The 24821-nt window shown below is 41.7% G+C and overlaps 1 protein-coding gene across 3 annotated transcripts in view; it reads right to left on the bottom strand.

Annotated features, from left to right (window-relative positions):
- The window catches only part of SOX5 (SRY-box transcription factor 5), a 306808-nt gene that overhangs the window by 92649 nt on the left and 189338 nt on the right, over positions 1 to 24821 (bottom strand). For all 3 annotated transcript variants that reach the window (XM_065405070.1, XM_065405085.1, XM_065405079.1), the window contains exon 7: positions 9750 to 9835. In XM_065405070.1, the coding sequence (XP_065261142.1) occupies positions 9750 to 9835 (86 nt within the window). The remainder of the gene's footprint in view (positions 1 to 9749; positions 9836 to 24821) is intronic.

Here is a 24821-nt window from a genome sequence, read left to right as displayed (position 1 = left end):
TTATTTTTAAATTGCTACTAACAGTTTATTATTAAAAATAAATATCCACATGTAGCAAATTCTAGGGACATTTCTGCCACTCATGGGGCCAGATCCTCATTTGGTTTAAAAGGGTGTAGCTCCAGTCACGTCAATGGAGTTACACTCATGCACACCAGCTGAAGGACTGGGCCTTGATCTCTACTAATCTCCTTTAAAATGGGCATTTAATGTAGAAGAGGTGATGAGTATCTTGTGGCCAAAACACTTATTTATAAAATCAGAAATAAATGAAGGGCAAGATTGGGAAGTATAGAATCTACACTAATATATCTTTAAAACCTTTTTGATGGGACAGCCAATAAAAATGTATACATATTAATATGTATTATTACTCTAATTATTATCATTATTTGTGATAGCCGTCAAAAACATATATCTTTTATATAAATTAATATAGTCAACTAATGGGTGGATGGATGGCTGCCATCTTTTGGTTATGCTAAGGAGAAATGCTGCAGTAGATGTACTTAGCCTTTTTTTTTTCCAGCTGTACGTGCTCATGATGGAAAGCTAATTTTGCTTTTTATGCTTAAATTGACCGCACCATTTTTATAATATTGTAATTAAACTGGGCATTAATGATTCACTCCCCCATAAATTAATTCATAGTCCTATTAGTGAGCCAGGTAAAGCAAAAAAGCAAATGCTGAAGAAACTGTTGGCACTAACCACTGAAAAGACAAAGCTTAAATGGTATTTGAAGCTAAACACTGTCCACCGAATATAAAGAGTGACCCTGTAATGCTAAGAAATGGCTAATCTTCATGTAGGCAAAGTGTTGAGGACATTAATATCCCAAGGAGGTAATGGATATAGATTGTAGAGCAAATGAATAATGGATAAAGTCAGAGGCAGATTTATAATGAAACACACAGTGCCCTGGCACGGGACCCCCCCAACTACAGGGGGCCCCAGGGTGGGCAGCCCAGCACCCCCTGCAGTGGGGACCACTGCGTGGGTAGAAGCTGTGGGGGAGAGCAGGGAGGGAGCTGTTTAAGAGCCGTGCTGGAGGCTCAGCGTGTAGTGCGTTTTCCCAGCTTCTGAGCCGGACTCCTGCTGCTGGCTGGTGCTGGCAGCCAGGTGAGGCAGGCAGGCGAGGGGCCGGCTGGGGGCACGCTCTGGGGAGGCGGGCACACTGCCCTGGTGGGGCGTCTGCCCGCACCGGTCCTGCTGCCCTGCTCCTCTGGATGCTGGGCAGCGCAGATGCAGTCCCTGGCGTGCGGTGCTGCTGGCGGCCCCTGGAAAAAGGCCAGGGGAAGGGAGCCGCAGGCCAGCGGGTCTCAGCTCTCATGTGCTGCTGTTGCCACAGCTCCTTTTGGCAGCGAACAGGAGTGGCGGCGGGGCAGGGATGCGTCCAACAGCCAGCCAGGTAAGGTAACCCAGCGGCGGCGACTGGGACTGCCCCAGCCCTCCCCCCCACACACACATACCGCACTGCTCCCTGCACCCCCCAAACCCTGCCCTCACTCCTGCACCCCCCACAGCCCCACCCACACCCCCTGCCCTAACTCCTGCACCTCCCATCCCCACTCCCGCCCTGAGCAAACAGGAGCCCCTGCACCCCCCCATCCCCACGTGCACTCCTCGCACCAAACGGAAGCTGCCCCAGGTAAGCGCTCCACACCCCACCCTCTGCCCCAGTCCTGAGCCCCCTTCCACACCCTAACTCCTGGTCAGACCCTGCACCCCAACCCTCTCCTGCACCCTAACTCTCTCCCAGACCCCCACACCCCAACCCAGAGCCCCCTCCCACATCCTAACTCCTGGCCAGACCCTGCACCCCAATGTTTTTTTATGGTTTTTTTAATAAAGCGCTCTTATCCAAAGCACTTGACAATAGTTAGCTAATGGTACAAACAATATTTAGAAAGATCATTAAGTGGTCCGCCAAGACCCTTAGCAATTTTCAAGTGGTCTGTGGAAAAAAAAGTTAGACTACAAAAACAGTCAAGGTACCTCACTTTATTTTCATTTACTTTCTATTACTTATAATATAGGAGGAGGATGAAGAAAAAAAGACTGAAAAACAAGGATGGGGGAGATAAGAGAGAATGTTCTTTTTCTTGGCTGGGTCCTGAGTGAGGGGGGCCCAAAAATGAAGCTGTGCACAGGGCCCCGCTAACTCTAAATCCGCCACTGGATAAAGTACTGCCACCTCTTAGCTATATTCTGCAGGAACAATAATAGGCCACATGGATTGATTAATTTCTGCTGGGCAGGAATACAAAGGCATTTGTAACCCTGTTACATGTGCTCTTAATACTAGAGTTTGACTCTATTTGTGTTCAGATGAGTCAATTACAATGGTTAGACAGTTTCTCATGGGCTTCTTGCTGGCTTGTAGGTGCTTGTTATCAGACAGGAAGGTAATTTTAGGGTGATCACAAAAGGGGATGTAACTACAGGTAAAGGGAAGAAGCTAGGAAAAGAAAAAACCTTTGAAATTATGAAAAATTCCTGACAGTGAGATATATGAAACCATGGAACAGTCTCCCAAGGGTAAGGATGGAAGTCCCATCACCTGAGATATTTCAAACTAAACTGGACAAAAACTATATGTGAGAGATACATTCCATATTGGCAATTGGAGAATGTGAGAGAGATGGAGTAAATAACCGATAATAATAGGTTTTCGCCATTTCTCTCATTTATGTGATGTTGTGAATGCTAAAATGAGGTGAGTTAAGAAGGACAGATGAAAAATGTGTTCTCCAACATGGATGGGCAGTCCTTGCCATTTATATGGATTTCATGTGCATTACGTATTTATATAATAAATCATTGGAAGTTGGAACAGTCTATCTTTTGATTACCATCATTATGAAGACACACAGGGTAGATAGGTTTTTAATCCTTTGTCTGTTCCTGGAAGTACAACAAACATCCAGCTAAGCGGCACTTGTATGAGATTTAGATACCTTGGGCCATATTTTCAAAAGGAAAACCCAAACAAATCTCAGTACCAATTTAGGCACTTAAATAAAAACCAGATTTTCAGAAGTGTTCAAGACTCAATATGCTCAACTCTTCTAAAATCTGGCCACTTATTTTGGTGCCTAAATGAAAACTGAGCTCTTCTGAAAATCTAGTCCAGACTACAGATGCTGAGTTCTTTTGAAATTCAGGCCTCAGTAAGCATCTTCCAATACCATTTGAAGAAGAGGGTGTGCTAAGAATGGAAACTGGGCCTGATTACTAAAGGGGCAAAGTGGAGGAATAAAGACTTGGCAGAATAATTTTTTCAAACACAGGTAGGGTCAAGCCCTGTTGATTGTACTCACATGAGTAGTCCAGTTGATTTCAGTGGGATTACTCAAGTAAGCAAAGTGAGCAGGTTTCAGCCTTTAGGGTTGAGAAAACCAGTCAAACTACTTTCACATCTGTGTATTTTTTAACATAAGCTTCCTCTTATCTGTGTAATAACAGGGTTGGTCACACAGTTGCACACCACCTCCAAGAAAGCGCAATGTCCTGTTCCATGCTAGGATGATGAGGAAACAACGTCTGAATGTTGGTGCATGAAGCTTTTGAGTATGTTTTTCTCAAGAGCAGATGTTTGTGGGGAGTGTATATTACATCGTACTGTCAAGTTGTTTTGAACAGATGCAAAATGCTCAATACATGAGCAGCTTTCATTATGCATTCATCATCATCTTTCAATACAGCTATATGAATATATTGTGTTTGTATTACAGCCAATGAATCATTGTCATTATTAGGTTTAAAAAACTAGGTCTGTTTAGTCTTCAGAAAAGAAGACTGAAGGGGTACCTGAAAAAATGGTCTAATATGTTTAGGGCTGTTGCAAAGAGGACTGTGATCAATTGTTCTCCATGTCCACTGAAGGCAGCACAAGAACTAATGGGCTTAATCTGCAGCAAGGGAGATTTAGGTTAGTTATTATGAAAAACTTTCTGACTATAAAGGTAGTTAAACTCTGGAATAAGCTTACAAGGGAGGTTTTGGAATCCCCGTCACTGGAGGTTTAAGAATAGGTTAGACAAATACCTGTCAGGGTTGATCTAGTTTTACTTGGTCCTGCCTCAGCACAGGGGGCTGGGCTTAATGACCTCTTGAAGTCCCTTCCAGCCCTATATTTCTTTGATTCTATGACTATTTGATTATCAGACAACCTAGCTGGGAAATCTGAACTATTCAAATTCCCAATAATACAGAATCTCCTCACAGTCTTTAGACACCCTGATAGTAAGACATGGGTTTTGTCATGAACTCAGGAGTCAGGTTTGTCAGAAGAGAGAGCAAGAGAACTCATCTCAGACTCAAGTGGCTCAGGCTGTCTAGAAACATCTAGTTCATACTAGGCACGCCAGGTACTTAAAACTGGTATTAATCACTCACCAAGTATGTACCTAGCCTCTCAGGAAGGGTCGGACTTGGTGTGGCTAACCCCTCCCACCACTCATGCCACCACAGCTATACTCTATTTTTAGCACACTAGCTTGATCAGAGCTAGCGTGGGTTTGTCTCCCAGAGCTGGAAATTACACCTCCAGCTCAAAGTATAGGCATACCCATAGTCCCATGACATGACTGTAACATGATACGTATTCTTACAGGTTTGAATGCCCATCTCTAAAGTAGGGGAACCTAAATCCCCAAATTACTGGTCCATCTGTGAAAAGGCCATCTTCAAATGAGCTAACCACTATAGAAGGTCTTTGAACTCACCAGCTTTATTAAATCAAATATTGCTGAAGGGAATAATCCAAAGCCCCAGATGTCCTGAAGTCTCATTCCTGCTTTTTTGAAATAGAACCACCACTCACCATCATCTTCTAGGAATGCAAGCCCTCTTCTCCTCTATACTACTCTTTGACAAAAGTACTTTAGGGACCATATGTTTTTAACCCAAGTCCTCAATAGGGGAAAACTCACCCACTCCCCTAGACATGCTTTAACAGAACCTATGCTTCCTGATGGAACATTTTACACAGTTTGGGGCTGAATCCCTTTGATGCATCACATCAGTAACAGTGTGAAGCTGACAACTACTTTTTATAAAGTGAAGTTAATGGGACTGAAACATGCTAGGTTGACAGTCCTGAAGACTGGAGTCTCTTTAGCCCAGATCTTCTAAGTTATTTTGGCACCTAACTCCAATTAATTTCAAGGATTTGGGCCATACCTCCTAATGGGAGTAGGTGCTTACATACTTCTGGGGATCTGGGCCAAAGAAACTGTCAACCCATCATCTTTCACTTCCCCTATGAAATGTCCATCAGAGAACACATTTTCCTTTAAAGCATGTCTAGAATAGTGGGTGAAATCATTGGGAGTTAGGTGCCTAAATACCTTTACCCTCAAATCCAGGTTCAAGCACAGATAGGGTTAATTCCAGCTTCTCCAACATGAACCTATCAATCTAACCTGACCTGGAGGAACCACCTCTATGAATGTGAGGGTAGTCCAGTCTCCATGCTTATTCAGCACAAGCCTCTCTGCTGAAATTGCCACCAACGGCAACCAATTTGTCCTAACTGTGTCAGTTATGGTATCTGGGTCCCACATTGGGACTTGGGGAGAAGAGGGAAAGGTAGGGCTTCAAATTATTTACCCTCTCAGGCTGGAGTTAGCAGGGGGCTATGTCATCACTGATCAAAAAAGTGTGCTTTGCCTGGGGGTAATTAATACTTTAGCTATCCCACTGTAAGAACATAGTGGAGACAAGACTCTTCAGTTTTGCTGTGAGATAAAGAAGGCCAGGTGAATCAGGAGTGGGAGGTAGAGTGCTGAGCTCAACTAGCTACCTTGTGCTAAACACTGCTAGTACTTTGTCTCCAATTAGGATTTTACAGTGAGATAGCTATCACATGTTTGTTATCCCACTGTTAAAAAAACAAAACAAAACTCCTTGCACTGGAGAAGAAAAAGCCAGAGTGCACTTGAGAGTGACAAACTCTCTTCCTGTTCCTTGCCTTGAGATTGCATCTCTTTCTTTGATCTCCCTAGAACACCACTTGACTAGTCTTAGCACACAAAGCCTGGAAGAGCACCATAAGAAGAAATGCAGGGAAAATACAGAGGGGGGAGAAAGGGAGGTTATAATGTGCCATTCTGACCCCTCGGGGTTGGCAGACAGGGGGTCAGAGAGATACCATGGGTAAATATTATGCAGATGAATTTCTGAAGTGAGATGACCCCCTTCGCCCAATGGGCCCACAGACTGTACCCACTGTACACTCTCGTATGCCATTTGAAACTGATCTGAGACCAGTAGTTCATTTCACACAGGCCACTGAGGAGACAACCATTACTGACTTAAATAGGATTTGAACTGTTTCCTGGAGGACAAAATGCTTTTTAATTCCATTATCTACACTGTGCCACAGATTCCCACCAAATAAGGTCAAGATAAGCTTTCAAATATTTCCCATTCTTGCTAATGCTGGCTCAGCTCCACTGGCATTAGCAACTTTGGGAGTACATTCTAAACACTGTATTATAAAATACTTCTCAAAATAGGTCTAATTTACACAGTGCTTAAAATGGTAGCAGAAGTCAGTGGTCCATCTACACTAGGGCTCCCTATATAGCTGACTCATGGAAATGAATCAGGTTTAGAAGACGGGGATATTTCTCAAAAATAGTTTCCTAGGGTATGTCTTCACTACCGGCCGGATCGGCGGGCAGCGATCGATCCAGTGGGGATCAATTTATCGTGTCTAGTCTAGACGTGATAAGTCGATCCCCAAGCGCTCTCCCGTCGACTCCTGTACTCCTGCTCGGTGAGAGGCGCAGGCGGAGTCGACGGGGGAGCATCAGCAATCGACTCCCCGTAGTGAAGACACCGCGGTAGGTAGATCTAAGTACATCGACTTCAGCTACGTTATTCACATAGCTGAAGTTGTGTAACTTAGATCGATCCTCCCCTCTCCCCGTGTAGACCAGGGCCTAGTGTACCCACAGGCTTCTCTGAAAAGCCCAATCTTGATCCAGCTTCTTCCCACTGATGGACTCCCAAACTCTGCTCCACTCCCAGCCCAAATCACAGGTGAGCAAGCCAACCAGTAGGGGAGCCTGCTCAGTACTGTCCTTTTATTTCATGCTCACTGGCATAGGGACAAGAGGCCTTTGGTGCTTTACAATCCTTCATCCCCTAAAATCATCAGAAAATTTTAATTAAACCAATAGTATCCAAACAAAATCACATTTTCTATGATGGAATGGTCATCGTTATTCTAATCAGAATACTTCAACTTAGTGCTTACTGAGTTACTGTCCAATCCCGGTCCTGAAATGAAATAGTCAGACTCTTCCAACCCCCTTTATCACTGACTTTTTATTTCAGAGCAATTCTAAATCACTGCTAACTAAAGAGCTGTAGATATACAAACTTCTGCTTCCCCACATGCAAAGTAATGCACATTGGAAAACGTAATCCCTACTACACATATAACATGAAGGGATATAAATTAGTTGTTACCATTCAAGAAAGAGCTCTTGGAGTCATCACGGATAATTCTCTGAAAGCATCTGCTCAATGAGCAGTGTCAGTCAAAAAAGCTAACACAATGTTAGGAACCATAAGGTAAGGAATTGATAAAACAGAAAATATCATAATGCCACTATATAAATCTATGGTACACCCACATCTTGAATACTGTGCGCCGTTCTTGTCACCCCATCTCTAAAAAGGTATAGTTGAATTGGAAAAAGTACAGAGAAGGGCAACATAAATGATTAAAGATATGGAACAGCTTCTATATGAGGAGAGATTAAAAAGACTGGGATTTTGCACCTTGGAAAAGAGACAACTAAGGGGGGATATGATAGACGTCTATAAAATCATGACTGGTGTGGAGAAATTGAATAAGGAAGTGTTATTTATCCCTTCACATAACACAAGACCCAAGGGTCACCCAATGAAATTAATAGGCAGCAGGTTTAAAACAAACATAAGAAAATACTTTGTCATACATCCCACTGTCAACCTGTGGAACTCATTGCCAGGGGATGCTTTTGAACTGGGTTCAAAAAGAATTAGATTAGTACATGGAGGACAGGTCCATCAATGGCTAGGGACACAAGCCCTTGTTCTGGGTATCCCTAAATCTCTGACTTCTAGAAGCTGAAACTGAAAGACAGGGGAATGGATCACTCGATAAAGTGCCCTGTTCTATTCACTCTCTTTGAAGCATCTGGCACTAGTCATTATCGGAAGAGAGAACACTGGGCTAGATGGACCATTGATCTGACCCAGTATGGCCATTCTTACATTCATGTATATTCTCATTCCTTACCTAGCTCCATTTTTCCTTTCCTTTCCTCTCTTCCTCCCACCTCTTTCTGTGTGTGTTTGTGTGTGTGTGAGAGAGATGTGAGTATTACAGGCACTTTATCAGAGCTAAAGTTATTTCCCAGAAGACATTCCTGGAGGATGACATACATATTTTGCATTATTTTTATGGTCCCGATGACTCCTAAACAGCCCTTGGTATTCGTAGCTCACAGAATCAGAAATTAACATACCGTGTACCTTTTCATACAAAGGCTCATGGTGGTGCATGGAATGTGTCAGCTTACACAAGGGCAGCCATTTCTGTGAAACTCAGCTGACTAACTTTGTAGGAAAGCCTATCAAAATTGTCCCTCATCCTCTCTTGTGCTGTCCAAACTAATTGTATGAAGTCCAGTTTGCCCTAGTTCTAATCTAATTTAGTTCGAGATTGCGGTTTCACACCTGTAGTTTATAATGGTTGAGCATTTCCAAGCAGATATAAATGCTGTGCATCCCATGTGGTTTGCCCAAAGATAGTAAATGGAGAGACAAAGCCTCAGTGGTGATTTTGGTTTTACAAAAAAATGTCAGTCAAGTTTTTGCAAAACTAAAGTTAGTTTGGATTTGGATCCCAATTATGTGAAACAATCACATATGTCAGAACATAAAGTTCAAACTGTGGATCTGGATATCAAACTTCCTAATATACAGTGGGTTTAGATCTGGTGGGTTTGATTTGGAACAGACAGGGAAATGTGGAAAATTCTGATTCTGAACCATGGTCAGATTTCAAACACCCTCAAATTTAGGATTATTTGTATCCAGGGTTTTGAATCAGGCACATCTCTAAACAAATCTGGGTTCCAGACTAACTCTTAAGCATGGCTCAAACAAGATTCTGTAGTGTGTTTGTAATATAATTTTATAATTGCATAGTGTGTTAAATTAGTATAATTATTAATTACCTGTGTCCTAGCAGCACCTAAAATATGCGGGGTACCTTAACACTATGTAGGAGGGCAGAGTCAACGCCCTGAAGAGCTTACAGTCTAAAAAGACATAATCACAGTAAGTGACTTTGAAGCAGTTTGAAGTGCTTGTCAGGACAGGGCTCTTCTGTCTAACAGTGTGTTTCTTTTTGCTGGTTTACATGTAACCAATCTTTATGACTTGCGTGAGAATGTTGTAACAAAAAAGGAAAACAAATGGTTTTGCCTGTTAAGAGTGAACGTTCAAATCTAAAAATCAAAATGAATATTGGTGTGAAACAAATCTTCCCCACAGGTTTAAAACAACAACAACAACAAAAAACCCCAAGATGGTTTACATTTATTTTAAGCTTCAATGTACATTTTAAATGAAAAGAGTGTGCCGAAAACATGGTTAGTTTTGTTGTGTTCTAATGGAAAAGAAAACTGTTTTCCATAATTACTTAACCTTTGCCTCTGCTGCATTGTTTCCAGACTTACCTGCAGTTGGAGTGGGCCTAAGCCTGGTGTTGCTGCCGCAGCAGCTGCCATGGTAGTTGGGATCAGCTGAACAGGGTAAGGGTCACCTAAGTAAGAGAATAATAGAGGCGTCAGCACCTTTTATCTACTCTCCACCTGCAAATTAAACTCCTGCATTCACTCTTTCCAAAAGCCTTCTTTTGTGTGCTTTGCTGAGGCCTAATGAAAAGCTCTATTGTGAAGCCTTTTACTAACACTCTTTTCACAATTCTGGCTGAGAGAGGAATGTGAATAAAAGGCACAAGCAATTAAGGCGGAAACCTCATCCTTTTTCATGATGTATTTAGGGAAATGGAAAAAAAAGTACGCACTGATCAGAGGGCTGCACTTCAAAAAAAAAAAAAAAAAAAAAAAAAAAAATTAAGTAAAAAAAAAGACAAAGAGAAAGAAAAGAAAAGGAGAACAGTATAACCTTGATACAGTATTAGAAGGGGACAAATTTATAGACTGGTCCAGAATATGAAGTTAACCAAACTGAGATCATTGTTTGTAAGCTCAATAGCACACAGATCAAACTTTAGTATGTATGTGAACAAAAATGGCACACTCTTGAATTCTATATTTTCCTTTTGATGGAAGCAATCTTGCTTTACAGATTGAGACCCCAATTCTGCAAAAGGCATAAGAGTGTGAAGTCAAAGGGACACCGCACAAGTTTCAGGAGCCCCCTCCCAGATCCCTTTGCAGGATTGGTGCCTTAATTTATCTTCTTACCAAAAATGAAGATAGCTTAGGCTCAGCATCCTACTGTGCTAGACACAGTGTAGGAGTAAAATAAAAGTTTTTTAAAAAGTGGCAAACACTTTTAATGAAAAATGTTCATTATCTGAAGGAAAAAAAGGTAGCCCCCTCACTGCAAAACAAACAAAAACAAGGAGAGGACATATTTCACTATAAAAAATAGTCACTTTTGGTTTGCCTTTAAATGTCTTACTCTTAAATGAATTCTATTCTTGTCCACCTACTAATGAAACCAGTGGGAAAGCTGGAGCTGCAAGCTTAATAGAAATGTTACATGCGTTATATTCCTTGCCCAAATGACAAAATGTTTAAAAGCTTTCCACTCAATTAATAAGGATCATCAGACCATTCGTGCATGGCCCAATGATCTGCTAATAGATATGATTAGCACAGCATAGAATGAGCCATTTTAAATAAGACCATGAGACATAGAACATTTTATTAGGTAGGCACTCTACCAGGTTGCAGTACATTTGATTAAGCGGACACAATAAAAGTTTCCCTCCAGGATTATACTTTTTTGGGCAAATTGATAAAAGAGCAATTTAAAAGGCCATGCAGAATGCAACATTCCATGATTATCAATTAATTATTATTATTATTAAATGATACATTTGTGATGACATCAAGTGTAAGGCCCAGGAAACATAAAACAGGGAAAAAGCACTCATACTTTTAAAATACTGTAAATAGGCTGTGTTGTAAAATTTGGTGTATGTGCTTTCAGGAAAGCCACTAATGTTTATGTTGCCCTTTTTTAATGTGCTCTACCCATACACAACTTTTCATTGAAAGATCTCAGTGGTTCATAAACACTTAAACCCCACAACTCCCCTGTGAGTTGCATTAGTATTATTAAACTAATTTATAGTTGGGTAAACTGTGAGACAGAAAAAATTAAGCCCTGATTCAGCAAAACACTTAAGCACATACTTATCTTCAATGGGACTTATATGTATGCTTAAAGTTAAGACTGTACTTAAGTGCTTTCCTGAACTGGGGCCAAAGTTATTTTTTCTAGGACGCATAGTCAAGCAGTGTAAGAACCAACAACATAATCCAGGAATCCTGACTCCTAGATTTCTGCACCAGCCACCAGTCCACACTTCTTTTTCTAACTTGGTTTTGACTTTTAATCAAACGAGGTTATTGTTCCACATTTTCCAATATCCCCTTGATTTAATTTAGGATTCCATTTCCCGTTTAATATCATTGATTGAATGAAGTGATTCTTTGACTTTAAATTTTCTACTCTAGAACATCACCCAGTGACGGAAGCAGCAAGTCTTAAAGACAGCTAAGAAAAATATCCCCCAAAACAGACTCAACATTCATGGCTTTGTGCTACTCCCAATGCCACAAGAACCTCAAAGGAAAATCCCTGTTTCGTTTCGAATGACTTCGTTCTAGAAATGGGCAGATTGTGCAAGTGCCAGCCACACAAAAAACCAAAATGATTTTTTCCCTCAGTTCCACAGAGAATGAATGCTGATGTGCACTGACGTGTAGTTTTTGAAACACTGTTGTGTGGAGCCAGGATCTTGTGTGCTCCATGTTCTCCATGCTCACTATTATTATTGTTGTCATTAATTATTAAGTATTATTATTATTTTGGTTGTTGACACATTTCCAGTGCTCCAAAAATATTTTTAAGAACAATACATATATAACAAAAGCTTAAAAGCTTTTGTGACCCTACCATGAAGCTTTTGGAATCCATAATATTTCTGTGACTTCAATATTACTGTCTTCCTACCATTATGTGCTAGGATTTTAAAATTCCTTTTATTAAGTGAAGTAGCTCTTGCCTACTATAGGCTTTTGTTTCTTCAAACATTTCCCACCATCGCAACTCCTGTGGCTAGTCTATACTAATGCTCCCACTGTTGCGACTGACCCAATGTAACAATAGCGGGAAAGTTTAGACCAGGTACAGTAATGAGTAGAGGCAGTATCAGACTTCATTGTTCTAAGTACTGTACACACACATAGCAAGAGACTGGCTCTGTCTCTTAAAAAGACAAAACAAACAAAGAGTGGGAGGGGGAAATAAGAGAGGAGAACTGACTTGCCCAGTGAATGTCACACAGCAGGCCAGAGAAGAGACTAAAACCCAGATCTCCTGACTCCTAACCCAATACCTGCTCCACTGGAGAGCACTGCCTCTCTGAGCTGTCCTTAACATTTCTCCCGAATTGGCATTTAGATTTGTCTGAGCAGTTGTATTTAATGCTTAACAAATTTTAGGGAAATGCATTTCTTAAGCATTTTATTAATGCTTCAGTAAATGTCTCATTTTTAGATCTAAACAATCCTTTTCCCAAGTGCTGGGAACTTTTTAGGAATGTGAAACAAGATAGTCAGCTATTAGAAACAGCTATTTCCAAACCAGTCATACGCTTGTACTACTCAAACAATCCACTTTCAAACAGTAGTATTATACTGAAGCCAATCTACAAAACACAATCACAACATACTGTTGTATTACAATCGGGAAAGAATTAGTGGCTACCAGTCTCCCTTTATCTTTTAGACAACAGCCAAAAATACAGAATTTTGTGAGGCTCCTTTAAGTTCCAAACTATCAGCTACAATTCCTGGACTTTTGCTACAAAAGAAATATTAAAGTCAGGTATTTGCTGTATTTTTGTTTTTTTACAAACCAGAGGGAAGGGTCTGGAGTGGAGCAAGGGGTGGAATTTGCATCTTAAGAGAAAAGGTAGAAATGATTTGATTACCTGCTAAATTCCTCTTAATTACAAATACACTTATTTCCCACTTGCACCACTTAGACAAATAACATAACTCAAAAATGACAGAGGTGGCAGGACAGAGCAAGAGAGAGCTTGTAGGTAGAGCCAGGCATGAGAGAGAGGTGTATTACACGTGGAGCTCTAGGTGGGATGAAGGTGTGTTTTGGAGATTGTGGAGGGCTCAGGATGAAACAGAGATTTGGGAGTCTGGGAGTGCAGATTGTAGGACCATCCCTCAGAGGGTGATTTCAGGGTTTGTGGAAAAGGGGGTGAAGAGGGAGAAGAAATTTTGGGGGGGAGGAAATACAGGACCACAGAGTGACCTGGAAAAGGAAGCAATGCAGTTGCAGAGGAGCATGCAGGCGAGGATGGACCTGGTTTGTGGGAGAATGAGGGTGAGGAGGGACTTGGGTGGTTTGTGTGGAGCAGAAGAGAGTGTGGGGGGAAGTTGTCTCTGGCTGATGCACAGACACTGTAACACATCGTCTGATTTGCAAACCGCTGCAGAAGCAGCCTTGGGAGACTACTCAGTGGCCAAAGTGCTGAGATTGGTTCCAGTGTTATAGAGTACAATTATTTTTCAAAATATGAAGAAGATGGCAGATGTGAGAACTGCGAGAGCATGGAGCCCCTTGGAGGCAGACGGGGAAAAAGGCAACTGAAGAAACTGGGATCTCCTGATGTGAATCCAATGCTTTCTATAAAAACATGTAGGGTAAAATTTTCAAAAGCACCTAAGTGACCTAGGAGCCTAAGTCCCCATTCACTTTCAATGGGACATAGGCCCCTGCATGCCTAAGTCACTTTTGAAAATAAGACAAACACCCAAGTCACATAGGCACTTCTGAAAATTTTACCTGCATAGACTAGGCCTTTTCATCCTTTGTTTCAAGGATGCGCTGCTCCTCTCCTTTCCTGCCTATCTATACATTATCACTGGTCTCCTGCTTCTCTGCTGTGCGGACCTGATCTTGGGTATTCCCTTCATTCCCGCTTTGTTCCCTTGTCCCACAAGCAGCTCTCTCTGTATGCCTCTTTTCCTGGAATCTTTTCCCTGGTCCTATATGCCCTACAGCAGCGATACTCCGACTGAGACGCGTGAGCTGCAAGTGGCTCTTTAATATGTCTCATGCAGCTCTTGGCAGCATATGATATTAAAACACTATGTGATTTAATTATTAACCAATCTAAGTTATTAAGTAAGCAGGATGATTTTACTATGCTATTAACCAATTGTAATTGATAAAATAATAATACTTGGTCAGTCATTTTGTTGTGAGAATTATATATATATATTATATATATATATATATATGTGAGAATTATATATATATATTATATATATATATATATATATAATATATATATAATTATATATATATATATAATATATATATAATTCTCACAACAAAATGACTGACCAAGTATTATTATTTTATCAATTACAATTGGTTAATAGCATAGTAAAATCATCCTGCTTACTTAATAACTTAGATTGGTTAATAATTAAATCACATAGTGTATATATATATATATATATATACACACACACACACACACACACACACACACACACACACAAAACATTCCCCATCATACTGTTTAAATATTAGTATATAGTACAGGGGTCGGCAACCTTTCAGATCATCAAGTGTGAGCCAAGTCTTCATTTATTCACTCTAATTTAAGGTTTCGCGTGCCAGTAATACATTTTAACGTTTTTAGAAGGTCTCTTTCTATAAATCTATAAATATACAACTAAACTATTGTTGTATGTAAAGTAAATAAGGTTTTTAAAATGTTTAAGAAGCTTCATTAAAAATTAAATTAAAATGCAGAGCCCCCCAGACCGGTGGCCAGGACCCAGGCAGTGTGAGTGCCAAAGAAAATCAGCTTGCATGCCGCCTTCGGCACGCGTGCCATAGGTTGCCTACCCCTGCTATAGAAATGAAACAATGAATTCACACTACTATGTCTCTTTTGGGTAATGCTGATCGCTAAATTGGCTCCTGAACCACTGAGGTCTGAATGTCACTGCCCTATAACCTTCCCATTCTTAAAACCCACCTTCAGCCACAGTCCCTCAAACAACAATCGTCTAAGGCCTTGTCTACATGAGAGAGTTGCACTGGTTTAACTTGTCAGCTTTTAAATCGATGTTAGTTAAACCAGTACAAACCCTTGCATTATACACCTCTACCCCAATATAATGTGACCCAATATAACACAAATTCGGATACAACGCGGTAAAGCAGCGCTCCGGGGGGGCGGTGCTGCACGCTCCGGCGGATCAAAGCAAGTTCGATATAACGTGGTTTCACCTATAACGCGGTAAGATTTTTTAGCTCCCGAGGACAGCGTTATATCGGGGTAGAGGTGTACATTCTATTTTCAGTTTAAGAGTAACTTGTTTTAGTTTAGCTTTAAACTAATTTAATTGATTCCTAATCAATTTAAGCAAAACTGAATTAAGCCCAGTTAAAACTGAAATATCCTTTTGTACCACAGCCTTTTGCACTGGCTTAACGAAATCAATTAAAAATCATACCTTAAATAAGCACCAAAGAAACTTACGAACTTAAGTTCCATTTTCAAAAGTAATTTAGGCACTTAGGAATCTAAGTCCTGTTGACTTTCAAGAGAAACTTAGGTCCCTAATCGCTTAATTCACTTTTGAAAATGAGACTTAGGGCCCTAAATTACTTTAAATGCTTTTGAATATTTTATCCAAGATCTAATATTTTTAAAAGAATATATAAAAAATGTCATAATTTAAAAGAAAATCCCTTAGGAACAAACATTTAATTTCTTCTTCTCTCATTCCACTCTTTTATTTTATACCATGCTGTAATCTCTTCCAGTGTCCTGTCTTCTTATAGGCTACAAGCTCTTCAGAGCTACCAGCTCTTTTGTGTTATTCATAAGGCTACAATTTAGCAATTTTTAGTAAAAGATTTTATTTTTAGTAAAAGTCACAGATAGGTCATGGGCAATAAACAAAAATTCACAGCCCGTGACCTGTCCATGACCTTTACTATAAATACCTGACTAAATCTTAGCTGGGGGGCCTGGGGCGCCGCTGCTCTGGGAGGTCCCCAAGGGGCCTCTTCTCTGGGGGGCCCCAGGGCCAGCCCCACTGGCCAATACACAGGCTGACTGCAGGGCCAGCGGCTGCTCCCAGGGCCACGGTTCTGGCTGCTGCTCCGGCCGCCCCTGTACTGCTGCTCAAGTGGTCCCCGGGGCCAGCTGCACCGGCTGCTGCTCGGTCGGTCCCCGGGGCCACCCAAGGAGCAGTTGGTGCGGCTGGCCCCGGGGCCACTCCAGCAGCGGCCAGTGTGGCTGGCTGTAGGGCTGCTCCACCAGCCACTGCAGAAGTCACAGAAGGTCACGGAATCCGTGACTTCCACGACCTCCGTGACAGACACACAGTCTTACTTATTTGCTATATAAATCCTGCTACACACTAATGTTAAATTATAATAATATTTGACAGGATTCTTAGGTTGCATCTCCTTATAGAAACAACTAGAACTGGTTGAAAATTTTTGATGAAATATGTTTTCATTAAAATTGGCCTTTTATCAATTTCATGATTTTTTTTCCTACAATTTTTTCCCCAATTAAATTAGAAAATGGAAAATTTAACCTTTTGGTTGTTAAGTTTATTGTTTTTGCGCGCGCACACCCACACCCTTTTCACTAGCAAAAATGGACATATAAGAAAGATTGGAGGAAGGAACGAAAACAGAAAAAAATGAAAAAATTCACAAATAAAAAATTTACAAAAACATTGATTAACTGAAGCATTGCTCCTTTTTAAACCTGCCGAACAAAAATGCACATTTCCCCCATGTTTGATCAGCTTTAGAAATAGCTCAGTTTAAAAAAATGTTTTTATTACTTAAATATTTTTCTGATGAGTACTCAAAGGAGGTGGGTACAGGCAGGTATGCCGCAGCAACACTTCTCACCACTCATTCATACCACTCAAAGTGTCCATTTCCACACTTTACTTTGATGGTTCTGATGATGTGGAAGTAGGGATGTTTGAAATACCATGGGAGGACTGGAAATAGATGGGCACTTGGGCATAGCTTCTGTCACAGGAGACAGTGGGGGTCTCAGGCCCGACCAGGGAAGGAGGTGGGGAGAGAAAGAGTGAGCAGGTGCCACTGAGGGACCACATGACAGCACACACCCTGGTATCCTGACTTCCTTTCAGCATACCTATGCACAGTTCCAGTTGCATATTTTTTTTAACTGCGGCCACTGGGAGCTGCGGGTGGCCGTGCAAATGTAAACAAACTGTCTGGTGGCCCGCCAGCAGATTACCCTGATGGGCCGCGTGCGGCCTGCGGACCGGAGGTCACCCACCAGTGGTGTAGACGTTCCCGCTCAGGTTGAAACCTGGGCTCTGAGACCCTTCCTCCCTTCCCCAGGTTTTAGAGCCCGAGTTCCAGCCTGAGAGGGAATGTCTACACTGCCATTTTTTGTGCCATAGCACGAGTCTGAATTTGTAGACCTGGGCTTCGAGACTTGCTGTCACAGGGATATTTGTTGTTGTTTGTTTGTTTTTGCAGTGTAGATGTACTTTATTTAGGTGCTCAAATATAGATTTAGGGTATGTCCACACAGCCCGTGGCAGCAAATCTCTCAGCTCAGGTCAACAGACTCAGGTAAGCGGAGCTCACGCTAGTGCTCTAAAAACAGCTGTGTAGACAGCACTTTGAAGTTGTGGCTCAGGCTGGGGCTCTGGCTCTGAAGCTTTGGGGGTGGGGGGGAGGGAGTAGGGTTCAAAGCCCAAGCTCCAACGTGAGCCATGACTTCAAAGTACTGTCTAGACAGCTATTGTTAGAGCACTAGTGCAGCCCCATTAGCCCGCGTCTGTCAAACCAGGCTGGGATGCTCGCTGCCATGGGCTCATTGACATTCTCCCAGGGACTCAATTTTAGGCACCCGTTTTGGCCCAGCAATTGAATTGAAACCACCAACTTCTTATTATAGAAGTCACTATTTTCTCTGTCTATTTCAGATTTATTCAAGCTACCGTGAGAACCTCCCCCTGCACTACTGATTTGGCAATTTTTCTTGTAACCGAAAAACAAAATCACTGGCAGTTGTTCCCCATCAAGATACTTTCAGTTCAGTGTCCAACACTATAGCAGTGACACATTCTCACATAGCATACTAGGCACATTTTTAGCCACAAAGCATCTAAATCTTGCTGTGCCAATCCACAGTTTTAATTTTTTTTTTCTCATTTTGGGGGAGGGGAAGATGAGGGTTTAGTCATATGATCATTCTTTTCCAAGGCGCAAACAGTAGCTCTAAAAGATGATTAACATCCTTACAAAGAAACTACAGTATGTGGTCCTGATAACACATGGTTCCCATTTTTGTCATTCTGATAAAAGCGTACCATGTCAATTTTCTTTTCTTGTGATTTGGTGGTTGTCATTGACCTGTATGTCAGCTGATACAGCTGACACAGTTAAATCAGAAATTAGCATGCAGTCTCTTTAGAAGCCAGACACATGGACCCCGCGTACAAGAGAGATTATAATACAGCCCACATGATAACCCATTAAACAATGAAACATGTGACTAACTAAAAAATAGAGATACATCAGCAAATATGCCCAAGGAAGTTTATGGTATTTAACTCCTAAACATTAATTGTATTGTACTGTACGAGGAACCAATTACCGGAGAGTTTCATTTTTATTGGATGTAGGGAATATTGTTCAGAAAATGGAGGAACAGTAAATTCAGCATATTTTAATTTTATTAGGCTTGGCTTGTCCACTTTCTCACACATTTATGCCTATTTTAAGGGGTAATGAGATATTTCATCAATAATTTTGTGTGCTTATTTTATTTAGGAAATTTCCAGCCGCAGTGAGCTGATATGTAACAAACATACAATATACCTATTGTATATTCACATTTTTTCTCCAATTGGATATGGTTGAAGCTGTGATTAAAGTGCGTTCCAAAAAACCCAAGTGGATGACATCTGACTGGGAACACAATATGATTTGTTACAACAAATTTTCCATAGGGGGCGGGAGGAAAGGGCAAAGAAAAAGAAAAACAGGTTTTGTTTCCAAAATTTGGCATGTGGCCATAAAAATAACATAGGTACCAGCAAGTAAAACACCACCTAGGAGCCGTCCTGAGAACTAATGAATGATCTGGAAAACATATTTGGAAGCAAATCCCCCCTTCAAAACTTTTTGAAGTGTAGTATCAGTAACTACCATTTCTAAAAACAAAACAAAACTGAAAAAAACATGTCTCTCAAATGGTCACATGAATTTCAGCTATAGAACTCTAAATGTGTTGTTGATCCACTAAGCAAGCAGCATTTCTCGCACTGGATTGCTTCAATCACAAGGGGGGGAAAGTCCAATGTAAAATGCTACAGTGTCACAGGTTTATCAACATTTTTATTTTCTTTTGTAAAAGCATCACCAAACATTTAAAGAAAAAAAAAAGACAAAGACGCAATGGGGGAAAACTCTCCTAAATAACAATTTGTATTTATTCAGTGCCTTTTATTCTGAAGGATCTCAACATTCTTATCAAAGTATGGGCTATATATTATGCCTGTCAGGGAAGCCTACACTAAGAGGTGGTGCAGAACTGCACTGCCTAAAAGGAGGCACTAAGAGGCAATCTGTCTGAGAACATTCTGCTCCTCAGGTTTGCTGGGGGATTGTACTTTGTTGTTATATCTGCTTACTCTTTGCTGCCTTTTTGGCAAGTGGCTCCCCTAGCAACAGCCCCTCTGCTCTCAGAAGCACAAGGGTTGGGTTTCTGTGTGGACCTTACCTGCGCCATACAAAAGGGGACGGCGAGGGAATTCCTTACTCCCTTCCCCTCATTATCAGTTACTTAAGGTGTAGTAACAAGCTCTCTCTCTCTCTCTCTCTCTCTCTCCAGATCTATGCATGCGCACATACAAGGAAGAGCCATTTTGTTCACCATGGAAAAGAAGCCACCTCTGGAGTATAATGCAGCAGCTTTTAAACAGCACACAGCAACATTTCACATCCTAACACTTTGCATTTACATAATGTTTTATATTTTCAAAGCACTTTACAAACACTAATTAAATGATCCTCTAAATAAATATCCCATGGCTGCCAGTGTTTTAACTACCATGACATCAAACTTTGTCCAGGTCTACACAATAGGGGGCAAATCCTGGACCTAATGAAGTCAACTGTAAAAGTCCCTTTTCTTCAATATGGTCAGGATTTCCCCCACAGTGGCTGAAATGCTGGAACCATGAGTGCTTCACCCACACAGGAGCTCCCACTCTTGCTATCACCAGTGAAACTGAAAGCAACAGTGGGATATTTTAGGGTTAAAGAGTACAGTGTAGGGAAAGTCAGAGCATTTAAGTGACTTGCTTAAAATCACACAGCACATCAGTGTCAGAGATCAGGAGTTCTGCCACTATTCTGGAGAAGCAGTAGTCTGGCTCTTATCCCTGTGCTCGGTCCACTAGGGCAACATACCTGATTGAAACGAGGGAGGATGTATTAGAGCAGGGGTCTCAAACTCAAATGACCACGAGGGCCACATGAGGACTAGTGCATTGGCCCGAGGGCTGCATCACTGACACCCCCCCTCGCTGCCCCTGGCCCCACCCCCACTCCACCCCTTCCATGAGACCCCGCCCCTGCCCCGTCTCTTCTCCACCTCCTCCTCCTAGCGGTTTTAATAAAATATATACACTCAGTAAAGCCCCCCCCTCCCCCCACTGCACTGGCTGCACCACCACTCCACCCTTGTTCTGCCTCTTCCAGGGGTGGCAGGTTTGTAGAAATTTTGGTGGTGCCCAGAACCTGCCCCCTCAAACTCCGCCCCCACCTGCTTAAGGCTCTGGGAGGGAGTTTGGATGGGGGAGGGAGTCTGGGGTGCAGGCTCTGGGATGGAGTTTGGGTGCTGGGTGCAGGCTCCAGGCTGGGGCGGGGGTGGGGGGTGCAGGCTCTGGGATGGAGTTTGGGGATAGGAGGGGGTGCAGGGGTGAGGGCTGTGGGGCTGGGGATGAGGGGATTGGGGCATTGGAGAGGCTCGGGGCATTGGAGAGGCTCAGGACTAGGGCAGGGGAAGGGCAGCCTGCCCTGGCCTAGTGAAGGGGGGCACTAGGACCCTGCGGCAGCAGGTGATTCCGGAAGCCGGCAGAGCGGAGTGGAGGTGAGCTGCAGGCTCCGGGCGGTGAGGGGGCAGCAAGTGAGCCCGGGGGACACTCACGGGAGGTGCGTGGGGGCGGCAGGCGGGGCCGGGGGAGAGACCCGGTCCCAAACATTGGGGAGCAGCGAGCTGGGAGCTTAGCTGCCACATAAAATAACTCGGGGAGGGGGAGCGGGGTTGAGGGGAGTTTGGTGGCGACAGGAAGTAACTGGGGGGGGGGGCATGGGGAGCTTGGCAGGCCGCAGGGAAGAGCTCCGCAGGCTGCCGCGTGTTTGACACCCCTGTATTAGAGTAATTTGGTGAAGATGTTGGGATTATCACATCACAATTTTGGAGGACCAGAACTAGTCACAATCTTCGTTTTATTTCTCATCCTAAATGTACATGGCATTTCATTATTCATCAAAAGCAGATGTCATGCACAAAACGTTTTAGGATTTCAATTTTTAATAATAAACTCTGAATGTTTAGCAAAGAGATGACCAACGAATAGCCATTATTTTCCCTGCTATTCATGGAGAAATTCATGAACAATGTATTTCCATCATGGCACACTGGCACTTCTTTTTCTACTAAGAAACAACTGCTTTGGTTATAAATAATTAATATTAAACATTTTCAGCAATTACACTACATTTAGGTAGGGAGGCCAGATAGCAACCAGAACCAGGGATCAAGAACTCTGCTTCATTTTCTTAATAGAAATCCAATACTAATAGAAGCTTCTAATCCAAGCCCAAGAGCTTTATGCTTCTTTCTGCCAACTTTAACACTACACAATATGCTGTAGAGAAAGGAGAGGAAGTGTCAACTTGTTTAAATGGTCCATTATGAAATGTAAACCATCTGTTTAAAAAAACATAACAAAACAAGCCATTCCCAACTAGAATTTGTTAGGAAGAAAAAGGAAAAAGCTCCAGGTCAGTGCATTGAACTAGAAGTCAGGAAACATGGGTTCTATAATCTGCTCTGCCATCTCACCTTGGGCAAATCACTTAATCTTGCTGCCTCAGTTTACCCATCTGTAAAATAGGAATGATCATACTTACATACCTTTGCAAAGCACTGTGAGAACCGTGGATAAAAACGATCCATTTAAATACTAGTTATTAATGAATTATCATCATATTGTTATTAATATCTCAGGACACCAGAACATAGTACTAATCAGACAGTGAATCTACAGTGGACAAGCTCCTCTTACAACAGCATATCAGAGCAGCTCTTTAGTGAATTTCAAGAAGTAAACGGAAATTAGAAAATAGCATTTTTCTCACCAAAATGACTCCCCTCCCCCCCAAAAGTGTCCTTTTGGTCCTCTGGGGTATACAATTTGGCTGAGGAATTTGATCACATAATTCTCACTGAAGCTAATGGGAGACATATAGATAAATCTCCAGGAAACCAGGCACTACTATTGGCCAGGAGAACCATAAAGGGAAACCAACCACAGAGTGTTTAACTAGATTAGTCTCGCCGTCCAAGTTGAATGAAACAAAGAGTAATATTGAATAAGATATTCATACGTCTTCCTGTTTCAGTAATCTAAGGTTTTACTTGTAGCACAAAGGATCTTCTTTGCAATATGTGGGTTTTAACTTTCAAGAAGTGAGTGGTGATTTGGGGTACCTTGATTATTGGATGTCCCAACTTGAGAGTCTTTATGGAGGCCTGACTTTCAGAGAGCAGGGTACAGCACCTTCTGAAAATTGGGCACTTTTCAGGTGTCTCAAACTTGGCAACCAATAATCAAGGCACCCAAAATCAGGAATTCCTTTTTGAAAATATAGGCCATGGTTTTTATCTAGATAAAACTCCCCCCCCCCCCAATCTATAAATTCCCCATTTGTGGGTCAATGCTAAATACAAAACTTGCTAACATGTGGTTCTTACCTGTTTGTCAATAGAACTAAGGGTCTCATGCAGTTTTTTGTTTCCAAATGCAAGTTACGAAAGATAGCAAATAATAGAATTGTCACTTGGGAAGTCTATAAATCAGTCTTGTAAAATTTTCATGAAAATTTTTCAGCCCAGGCTTAAAGAATAAAATTTTCAAAAGCACCTGAGTGACTTAGGAACTTTAATCCCATTTTCTAAAGTTACTTAGGCAAATAGGGCTAGATTTTCAAAGGCATTTTAGGTGCCTAAAAATGCAGATAGGAACGTAGTGGGATTTTTAAAAGGGCCTAAGCAGGTTAGATGCCTAACATGGAAATCAGTGGAAGTTAAATAACCTGCTTAGGCCCTTTTGAAAATCCCATTTGGCACCTGTCTGCATCTTTAGGTGCCCCAAAATAACTTTGAAAATCTGATCTATGTGAAAGTCAATGGGACTTAGGCTCCTAAGTGACTAGGTCACTTCTGAAAATTGAATGTAGGTTCCTAAGTCACTTAAGCACTTTTGAAAATTTTACCCAAAATCTTGTCTGCCATCTACCATGCCTTTACCATGATGAATGACAGAAATGGGGGAGAGAAGGGTAGAAGGGGGGAGTTGTTTTAATTGCCTGTCAAAAACCATTACTTGATGGGACCATATTACAGTTTTCAAGGCTGCTATATTTTTCACTGCTACAAGCTTTCTAGGTATAGCTAAGCCAATATATGTTATTGTTTACATTAAATTGTGAGCGAAAAGAAAAAAATCCTTTGGACTACTGATCACTTCCCCTCAGCTTCTCATTCAAACTCAGTCAAACATGCCAGGGAATCAGCAAACAGAGAGCTGTCTTTTTCCACTGGCTTCTGCTCAATCTTAGACCTTGGCATGCTGTTAATTTTAAGCCTTATTGCCAGGAGCAGCAGCAACATTTTTCAGTTTTTTTTATTTCCAAGGTTACAAAAATGTGTGATGTCATATGAACTTCATGGATGTGAGGTACTATGTGACTATCCTACTGTTAATTTACTAACAGTTAAAAAAAAATCAACCCTCTCTCCAAGTCAGACTGCATTAACACGGAACTAATTTAATCTGCCAGATATGTCTAATGGGGTGTTTTCTTGACCTTTTCCAGGCCTACAGTTATGGTAGCATTCATATTCAATGTGGCTTTCGGTTACACATTCTGCAATGTGAATCACTACTTCTCCCGTTTGAGAACAAATGGGTGTGAAATCACTGGAAGAAGTGAATGAGCCCATGCTTTGGCACTGCAGCTGCTGAGTGAGGTGAAGTGTTTTGAACAGTGATTTCTCAGTAGTGGTAACAGCCTATAGTACACCAAGATGAGGGGTGATGGCCAAAGCGAAAGGGAACTTTGCTCAAAGAAACCCAATACTGGATCTATAAAGTTAGAAAAACAAAAGAATCTAAAATTGCGGGATGAAAAGT

This window comes from Emys orbicularis, chromosome 1 (assembly GCF_028017835.1).
Source record: "Emys orbicularis isolate rEmyOrb1 chromosome 1, rEmyOrb1.hap1, whole genome shotgun sequence".
In the NCBI taxonomy this organism is placed as follows: domain Eukaryota; kingdom Metazoa; phylum Chordata; order Testudines; family Emydidae; genus Emys; species Emys orbicularis.
Note: the sequence above shows the minus strand (reverse complement) of the source record. Positions and strands in the feature narration are given on the sequence as shown.